Source organism: Aulonocara stuartgranti (genome assembly GCF_965226115.1).
Source record: "Aulonocara stuartgranti genome assembly, chromosome: 6".
In the NCBI taxonomy this organism is placed as follows: Eukaryota; Metazoa; Chordata; class Actinopteri; order Cichliformes; family Cichlidae; genus Aulonocara; species Aulonocara stuartgranti.
Window position 1 is genome coordinate 9875932 of NC_138944.1, and position 10598 is coordinate 9886529.

The 10598-nt window shown below is 39.6% G+C and overlaps 1 protein-coding gene across 1 annotated transcript; it reads left to right on the forward strand.

The window, feature by feature from the left end:
- The first annotated feature begins 4060 nt into the window (after positions 1-4060).
- On the forward strand, positions 4061-9574 carry LOC309709233 (myeloid-associated differentiation marker-like protein 2). Its single transcript, XM_082537791.1, has 4 exons — positions 4061-4072; positions 4793-5590; positions 5686-6100; positions 8162-9574. Exons 3-4 carry the CDS (start codon positions 5820-5822, stop codon positions 8811-8813), a joined length of 933 nt encoding a protein of 310 aa, XP_082393917.1. The 5' UTR covers positions 4061-4072; positions 4793-5590; positions 5686-5819; the 3' UTR covers positions 8814-9574.
- Positions 9575-10598: the final 1024 nt, after the last annotated feature.

The window sequence follows — 10598 nt, forward strand, 5'->3', positions numbered from 1 at the left end:
AGGGAGCTTTTCTGTCACCAAAGTGCTTGCTCATAGGGGATCATATGATTGTTGGGGTTTTCTCTGTTTCCTTTGTATTATAGGGGGTTTATATTGTAGGGTCTTTACCTTACAATATAAAGTGCCTTGAGGCAACTGTTGTTGTAATTTGGCGGTATATATAAATAACATATATTTGTATCATTATGTACAGCTACTTTAAATACCATATTCATTCAGTCTTTGAATTCAACTCTAATTGACCTTTCCTTCAAGCTATCAAGGTGTCTACTATAGCCCACTTCTTCAAGACTAATGTGATACAAAGTGTGATGTACTGATGTCCCTGAGTTGCAGTGTTGTGGTACAGAGTGAGGGCCCAGAGGTGAACGAACAGTCCTCTTTTACTACCAACAGTGGGACAAACTGAGTGAGAGTACACTGCTGGGATGTGGACTGAGTATCTGTCAAATATCAGTGCTAACGCTAATGTCAGGGCCGCACACTGATCAGTGTATTTATGCTGGATAGCTAGTTACCTAGCACCGTTGCAATTAGCTAAAATGGTCATTCACTCTGGTTTTTGCTGCTGCTCCTCATGAGTGCAAAAGACCAACAGACCATCACGCACCAGCAGGTGGAGACACAGACTTAAGGACTGATCTGTGGCTGCTGTTGTTCATGAGGTGGGCAAATATTAACATTTATGGACTCAGGCTGTTAATTAGAATAAATAGAAAAAACATTGAAGCAACTTCATGATATTGTTTAAGTAAATCTGAATCTCACCTGCACAATAATGTGATGTAGATTTTTCAGCACTTTTTTTATATGTTTAATATGTTAAATGAGAACAAGTTAGATGTCCCCAAGCCTCATTTTTCACCCCTCTGATACAAATATTTGTCTTCAAATGTTTCATAAATTCTTATAGGCCCGTCTCTTTGCTACCACAGTTCTCTTCTATACTGGAAAAGATATTTTACAATAGAATGTATCACTTTCCCACAAAAAACAATGTACTGTATGAACAGCAGTGTGGATTTAGACCCAAAAGAACCACAACACATGCCTTAATGGAATTTAAAGATACAGTAACAACTGCAACTGAAAACAAAGAATATGCTATCTGGAGTTTTTTAGATAAAAAAAAAAAGCATTTGATAAAGTCAGTCACAACATTTTACTTAATAAACTTTGCACATATGGGGTCAGAGGGGTGGCATTATCATGGGTTAACAGTTCCCTTAAAAACCAGAAACTATTTATATAAACAAATAAATGCCATAAAATCAAAATTGAAACCTGTTGTATGTGGGGTTCCCCAAAGATAAGTTCTGTACATTATTGTATATTAATGACATATATGTGCAATTTCAAAGTCTTTGAAAATAATATTATTTGCAGATGATGCAAATTTACTGTACTGTGGAAGTAACTTGGAACAACTTCTGAATGAACTAGAAAACTAATAAATAATATGAAGACTTGGTTTGACTATAATAAATTAACATTGGACATGAGTAAAACAAAATTCATGATATTTGGGAATTGTGCATATTCTACAAATAGTAAAGTGACAATAAATAACTTTGAATGAGACAGAGTATCTGGGGGGGAAATCCGTGGTGTGATAATACATCACAAACTATCCTAGATTCACTTATATTAAAGGCAAAATATCAACGTCTCTTGCAATTCTCTACAAGGTTAAGGATCTCATAAATCAAAAATCATTATATACACATTATATGTATTGTTCTATTATACTCCCATACATGCTATATTGTGTGTGGAAGTGTAGGGAAACACCTGTAAAACACACACCCATCCAATATACGTTCTGCAAAAAAGAGTGATAAGAACACCTGTACAGATGAAGTTAAGAAAAGTACAAAAATACACACATTTGTTTAGAAGCAATAAATTGCATGAATATAGACTTCATCCTCTCAGTGATTGAGCTGTCTCATTGTTTTCTATTGAAGTCTTCTCCTTATTTTTATAGATTAAGGCAAGAGTAAGTTAAAACATTCATTAAGGTATTTTGCACATAGATATAACTCCATATGAAGCAATGTCAAACATAACTGGTAATTAGTTACATTTACTTCTTCGAAATAAACTATTCTATCTATCTTACAGTGTTTATCATCCATCTGTTTTAGTCTATAACTATAATTTCTTCTACCTAATCCTATACACTGTACATAAGGTGTGCTTGCTGGCAAACAACCTGTCAATCACATCTCGTTTGCCAATGAGTCTAAAGCATCTCTCAGTTTCTCAGCCAGATCCGCTTCTTGTTCATGAAACCAACTCTCTAAATATCAAGATGAATAAGGTGAAAACAATTAGCTGAAATCTCTTAATGAGACTTCAACAACCAGTGGGTGATGTTACAGCATCTCCATCCATCTATACCTCATCCTGGCAATGACTAGTGGTGCCTAAACTCTTCAGTTATTTTTTATAGTCAAGATTTATTTGGTTAAATGCGAACACTGAAAAAACAAAAATGAAAACAGGATTTCATGATGTCTGCAGCTTTAATAATAAGGACAAAAAGTTACTTCTGCCAGTGCAGCACTTGGGTGTTCTTTTCACCATGCATGTCAGAGGAGACCTGAGGGGTACTACAGAGAAAGTTCAGCAAAGCCAGACTTTCTTTGACTCGACAAAACCTAAAAACTCAGCCAGAGACAATAATCGGTATCTCAGTATTGTGTTTTTTTTTTACTTTCTGTATTAACTTAGGCTTTCTGCTTCATCATCAGCACAGTTGCTGCTGCTGCCCATCTTCTTTCTGCAGTGTAGGACACATGTCAACACTTGGATTTAAAAAAAATGCTCTTCCACATTATTTTAAATGAAACTGAACATAATAAGCTGCCAACAAGATCATTATGGTAACACAAGTTACAATTTTAGCTCAGCCAGGTAAAAGGAGACCAACCTTCATGACACTGAAAACTCTGACTTTAAGCTCAACATTTAAGCTCAACATAGTTAATTAATGAATTAATCTCCCTCTGAAATGAGCCCAGGTCTGCTGGGTAACTAGATAACATCCGGCTTTTATGTCAGCTGTAATAGCAAGACTGAGAATGTATTACATATTTATTCATATTTATATAGCGATATTTCCAACACCAATATTCAGAATGATTGACTGTCATGTTTTATTAAATCAAGTCCATATAGTAATAAAAAAGAAGAAATAATGAATTTTTAATATTTTAGGAGATATATATATATATATATATGTTTTATTTTGTACTATTGCTAAACTTAAAACTGAACCCTTTGTGTTTCAGTCCTTGAGACTCCTGTTTGCATGTGAGTACCAGGTCACTGTGTTTCTTCCAGAGTGGGGATCATCTTAGGATGTGGGGACTGTGTATATCCTCCATGTCATGGTCTTTGGTTTTGAATTTTTATTCCCGAGTTTTATTCTCTGCCTGGGTTTGTTCCAGTTGAGGTCTTAAATTATTCTTAGTTTATTTTGTTCTTTTTTTGAGCTGTAATACTTTTTTGTAAACTTTGAGTTCTGAACCTTTTGTACTGGTTTAGATCATGTATTGTTCTCGTGTTAGTTTTGAATTCTGGGATTTTATTAAGCTCCATTTAATGTTTTAAAGTTGTTGGTCGTGTGTTTAGATCCCTCAGCTTCTTTTGTATCAGGGTTTACAGGTGTCTTTTGGGTTTTTTAAGATTTTTTTTTTTTAATGTGTCATATCAGGGGTGTCGAACTCCAGGCCTTGAGGGCCGGTGTCCTGCAGGTTTTAGATATCACCCTGGGTCAACTCACCAGAATCACATGATTAGTTCATTACCAGACTTCTGGAGAACTTCAAGACATGTTGAGGAGGTAATTTAGCCATTTAAATCAGCTGTGTTGGATCAAGGACACATCTAAAACCTGCAGGACACTGGCCCTCGAGGCCTGGAGTTTGACACCTGTGTGTTATATGTTAGTTCTGCTTCCTGTCTGTGCCTTCCTCGCTTCCCTGATTGTCTTTACTTGCCTTAATTAAGTTCAGCTGTGCTTTGTTGGCCATCTGTCTCCTGCTGTGTAGTCATCTCTTTGTGTGTATGTATTTCCTCCATTGGTGTGTTGCTGTTTCCCTTTTTGATTGTGAATATTTTGCGTCTGTGTTTTTTTTTTTTCCCATTTGGACACATTTTAGATATGCCTCCTCCATCCTGTGTTTGGGTCCTCATCCATCCCCCATACTGATTCTGGCACATACGAAATGAAATAACAAAACACTGGGTTAAAAAATGAGGGAAAACAATAGGTGCACAAAAAAGGGAAGGCTTAAGATACAAGCTATGCAAATCAACCATCTAGGGCTGATTATTTGAGCTTAAAGTAACTTTGTATGTTTCTGTTTCTGAGATCCCAAAAGGTACACGTTTAGCACTTAATCCACTGTGACCAGTTTCATTCTATATCTGTCTTTTATATCTGCATAATGATGATGATTATTACAGAAAGTTACTTTTGAGTTCAATTCTCCTCGAGAACATTTGCTCGCTCTTGGTTATTATCAGTTGGTAATAAATGCAGATATTAGAAATATAATGTGCAGTATAGCTAGATTCAAAAAGTCCCATATACCATAAAACTAAAATGTTAAGCACTTTATTGTCTGAGAGTGTGGTCATGCTGCTTCTGCTCACCAAGACATTTAATGGTTCTGTATTAAATTGATTGATTTAACTAGTGAGTCAGATATTTAACCTGTTTTGTTATTCAGTCTCTGGGTTTCAGCTTCACTGGGGTCATTTATTTCACCTCATTCCACAGGGTCTGCAATGTGTCTGCATGCTTCAGCTCCACGCCCAACCACATGTACACAACCCTCCAACACTCATTTGGTGATGGCCCAACCCCAAATAACTTCCATTCTGGTCTGACAGACCAATGGCACCCCGTCCCCGGAGCACATGGGAGGAGAAAGTAAGCGCGAGGGTGCGACAGAGGGAAAGTACGAGGATGAGACCGAACATGCCAGAGTCTGCATAAATGATCCGAGAGTCAAGAGGAGGCTCTGAATCAGCTGAGAGTTTTGCGCGGACCTGGTTCTGATGTGGTCCAGTAGGAAGAGGCTCATCAGGCTCTACAGGAGATTTTCAAACAGTCCTCACGACTTTATTCCTGGTTTTGAGTCTGTATATTTTGGAATAATCAGGATAAACTCTCAGAAGAAAGGTGAGTGTGTGTGTGCCTGCCTGCCTGGCTGGCTGCTTGAGCTCTGACAGAAGACCTCAAAAAAGTGTCTCCCCCCACGTCACTTGGTGACATGCTCTGATTCATCAACACATAAGTACGACTGTCCTCATCAAGTCGACTGAGAGAGAGAGATGAGAGTGAATAATTCAAAATACCTGAGCGTCTGATGCCTTAACACACATTTACCGGATGTTTGAGCTGAAAGCAGAGGCATCCATTCATCATTAGTGGCGTTCTAAGTTTGGAGGCAGTGGTGATTTCCACGCACATGTCAGTGGTTTAATTTTGTCTGAAGGGATGCAAAGCGGAGACTTAAAGTGAATGATGAGAGCACTAATGGAGAGACAAAGGCTGCTTCATGAGACAAGAGAGGTAAACGCAGAATAAGCTTATTTTTAAAGTGAAGCTATACTAGTGTTTCAGATCTGTGAGAGTGACTCTTTCTTGTTTGCTTCTTTTCCCCACAGATGTCATGAAGCGGAGGGATTCAGTCAGATAACCTGAGATCATAAAAGACTCCTCATCATCATAAATTCTGCCAATTCTGAGGCCCTAAAGAAGTTCTGTCTTGAATATTTCACTGTACACTTCCTGGACTGTCATGGATTCCCACAGCGGTCCCTATCTCAACCATAAGGCTCTCTGCTCACCTCTGGGTGCAGCCCGGCTATGTCAGTTAGCTTTGGGCTGTGCTGTGATCGCGATGGTGACCCACACTGCTGGCTACAGTGGCTCACACGGCGTGTTCTGCATGGCGGCATGGTGTTTTTGCTTCGCCATGTCAGTGCTGGTGTTCTTCCTGGATGCAACTCGTCTCTACAGCTACCTGCCCGTATCCTGGGACAACCTCACAGTCACGTGTGCTGCCTTTGCAACGCTCATGTAAGTCACAGAGTCAACCTTTGAACTGGAAGTTACATTTTGACCACCTTTCACTCGTCATACCAGTTTTTTCACATGCAGCAAATTAATATCCACCCAACAAAAATACCCAAATACATCTAACGGATGAATTATTGCATAAAAAGAAACAAACATTATCTTCTGAGTCCTTTTAAATGAAGAAACAATAAAAATATATGCACACCATGATCTAACGTCTCCCACTGGCAAATTCTCGCAAGAATTAATTAATTAAATCTGCTATTTAATCAACGGTGGAAAAAAATGACAATTAATAATGTAAAACTGCTGCTCAGTGATGAACAGCAGATGATTATCATTCGACTACAGTTTTCTCCAGCTTTAAGAAATATTTTTGCACTTTCCATTGCACTTTTTTTTACAGTTAGCAACTGTTGCTTATCACCGTCAGTGTTTTCCAGCATCAGGCGGTTAAAAGACGATTTTGATAAATCTTCTATATGCTCTGCACTCACTTTTTGCACAGGCAAGGTTGGCACTGAGCTGCTAAATATTTGTGAACATAGGTGAAAAGATGCCTTTTTTCTAAAAACTACATTACTTAGCAGGCAGATCTGAAATGTGAGTTAAATACTGGACTCAATTCATCAAGTGTCCCTCCAGATAAATGCTTCTGTTGCTATACTGGATGTGCTAAATGAATAAACGCAGCAAATATTCACCACATCAAGTTTATGGAAAATGAACAGGACTTATATACAATGTTTCTACTCAGCTGAGCAGTCAGGGCGACCATGGCTCAGGGGGTTGGGAAGCGTATCTGTAACCGGAAGGTCGCCGGTTCGATCCCGGGGCTCTCTGTCCTGGTCGTTGTGTCCTTGGGCAAGACACTTTACCCTACTTGCCTACTGGTGTTGGCCAGAGGGGCCGATGGCGCGATATGGCAGCCTCGCTTCTGTCAGTCTGCCCCAGGGCAGCTGTGGCTACAACCGTAGCTGCCTCCACCAGTGTGTGAATGTGAGAGTGAATGAATAGTGGCATTGTAAAGCGCTTTGGGTGCCTTGAAAAGCGCTATATAAATCCAATCCATTATTATTATTTCCTACAAGTGTCATTCACCCACTGACACCCAAACACTCATTTATACCATGTTTTTATCTAACGTCTAATCGCTTTCTAACACACTCACACACACACGCACTGATAAGGAGTCAGGGATCTGACTCTACCACCTATTGTGTATTGTGTTTAAAAAAGCACAAACAAAGAAACCTACATAGTTTTGACTAGATAAAAAATATTGCAGTTTGAGATCTTATAACCTGGTCTTTACTGCTAAACACACTTGGATCAGGTGTTGTTAAATTGTGAGACTTTAGGGATATTTGAACTGTTCTTGATTACAGCCATCTTTAAAGCCAGACTGATTTTAGGACTGACTTCCTGTGTAAACACACCTCTAATCAACTCTTACCTATGTGGCTGAAAGAGTCACAGCTTTAACAGAGAACATTAACCTTTCATTGCAATACTGGGCACATAATCACACTACTGTCACTGTGTGAGGTTTTTTTTACGGGACTTTTGATCCTCTACAGGATCCATACAGGATCAAAATTATACATACAGGCTGAAAAATCTGCATATATCTTTACTAATATTTGGTTAAATGTCCCTTAGCAAGCTGTACCTTGGCCAGACCTTTGCAAAGTGATGATACGAATAAATAACTTGTACATGGGTACAGTTGTTTGAAGTGATGATCTTAGAATCTGCAATTGTTTAGAAATAGCTCCAAGAGACTTTCGAAAACAGCATTTTGCAAATTTGTTGCAGTCAGAAACTTGTTTCCAGTTATACCAAAGCAGTTATAATGGGAAGGTTAAGGGTCAGCCTCACTCATAATTTAATGCCATAACTTAGAAAATAAAACAAAGGTTCCTGCTGACCTATTAAAGACTGCACAGTGTATATTTTATATAGTGTATCTTATGAGACGTTACAGACATAGTTGTAAATGTAACTCTGGTTTTCTCAGATTTAATAAACTCATATAGCTTTTCTTTCCTTCTTCTGCAGGTATGTGACGGCCTCTGTTGTTTACCCTCTGTTCTTTGTGCAATCCGAGTGCCCTTACGCTGGCTGTGATGTCAGAAATTTCCGCATTGCCGTCACCGTCTGCTCCATCCTGGGGACTCTGGCCTACGGGGCGGAAGTGGCCTTGTGCAGAGCAAGACCAGGCCAGATTGTGACGGGTTATATGGCCACAGTGTCCGGCCTTCTCAAAGTTGTTCAGGGCTTTGTAGCCTGCATCATCTTTGGTGCACTGGCCAACCGGAGTCAGTATTCCCAGTATGCAGGCACAATCTACTGTGTTGTTGTCTATGCTTTCTGTTTTGCTCTCACAGCACTGGTGATCATAATGACTGTATGCAAGCGGACCAAGGCTGTGTGCTGCATGCCCTTTGACCGCTTTGTGGTAGTGTGCACCCTCCTCGAAGTACTGCTCTACCTGAGTGCATCAGTGGTGTGGCCAGTGTTCTGCTTTGACACAAAATACGGCTCCCCATGGAGACCGTCGTCCTGTCCACAGGGGAAGTGTCCGTGGGACAGCAAGGTTGTGGTGGCCGTGTTTTCCTTCGTCAACTTTGGACTGTATTTGGCTGACCTGATCTATTCCCAGAGGATAAGATTCGTCTCCTCACATAGGCCCAGTAACTCGCGGGCCTAGCAATCCTTATTTGGCATTGGTTTAAGTTATTTATTTGCCTCAGTTTATGATTTTTAATATTTAAAACTATAGAAAAGGTAAATTTGTAATGCACAAGTTTCCCAACCCAGGTGCTGCACTTACTCTGCTGCTGAGACATCATGAATTTGAACTGAAAGCACTCTTGTGGAATTTCACTGCCACACCCTACCATGGCAAAACTGACCCCTTCTTTCTTAGGAGCCAGCCTTACCCAGACAGTCTGGACCCAGTGTATGTCCTGCCGAATCCTCAAAATACAAGACACTCCCACTATTCTTGACCTGTGACACAACACACACTTCCTTTCTATTTGTATTTTTGGTCAAATAATACATAAAAGTCTTGAATATAAATAGCAAACCTGGTTTTGGCATCCATGGCATCCCTGTCATCTGCGAACCCCACACCAACAATCTACGGACTCAGGCTGCCAAAAATAAACACGAGCCGTCTGCACTCATAGTAAAGCCATGACACAGCATTTATAAGAGGCTGGTGTCTTTAAAGCCTCTCTATGAAATGCTTTCCTCAGTCTATGCAGATGAGGAGAAAATTATCAGCCGCCCTGTAAGATTTAAAGTTTTTGTCAAAATTTTCCCAAGCGCCTTTTTTAACAGAGTAGGGGATTTTCCGCATAGCTTTTCTAAACAAACTAGTTTTCTTAAGAAAGCGTAGATTATTTCTGTTTGCACCCAATAACGAAATTATTTCAGAAAATAACAAAGAATTACCAAAATCAATTTACACAGAGTATTAAAGCCTCAGCAGTGTTTGAGCTGTTGCTTGAGAAAGCATCATGCCAAAAGCCAAAAGAAATCAGTTTAGACTTGAGAAAAAGAATCGCCGATGCAAAGCATGGCATGACTATACAAAATTATTACAGCATTTCAAGAACTGGAGAGAGAGGTATCGTGAAGAAGGTCAAAGAGAGCCACAGAGAACAGAACAAGCAATACTCTGGAAAGAAAATGTGATGTGATGTTTAAAGATCCCAGAAACACTGCCAAGACACTATCGAATGACTTAGCCAATTCTGGATGCTATTGCAGTCACTAGGACTCAGCACCCCTGGACTGTGAGATTGCAGAAGAGCTCCACTTCTGCAAAAGAAACACCTTCAAGCCAGACTGAAGTACGCTAATGACAACCTGGAGAAACACTGGAGGCGCATCCTTTGGTCAGCTGACACAAAACTAGGGCCACAGACAGACACAGCTTATGTTTGGAGAAAGACTTGGAGAAGACCGTCCCCACAGTGAAACATGCTGCTGGGCGTATTATCCTATGTAGCTGCCTCCGTTTATCTTAAACTGGGAATCTCTACGCACCAAGGGACACTATGAGCATGGTCAGGGTGGCCAAGAAGTGTTTATACAGTCTCACTGATTAATCACATGTAACTCAATATGTGTGCTTATTTTGCTTTTTCTTGTGTTCTGTCACATATGTACACATTGTTATGTTACATATATTGTTATGATGGTGGATGCTCATGTTAAACATAGCCAGGATTCAAATAATGAGGTCAAAGTATGTAAAAAGCCAAGTTTCAGACATCTTTTTTCTACTCTTGGGTCTGAATGATGTCATAGAGAGTGTATATGAATATTATGGCCATCTTGGGCACAGAGCTCTGGCTTCAAATGAACTGTTTGTAAGGGGTAGCTAAGCCCCCAGTATATGGTAAGCTGTGAATAATGCAAAGTTACTCTAGTTAATATTATGGAGATGGAAATGAACATAATAGATCCTGTTTAACTGATA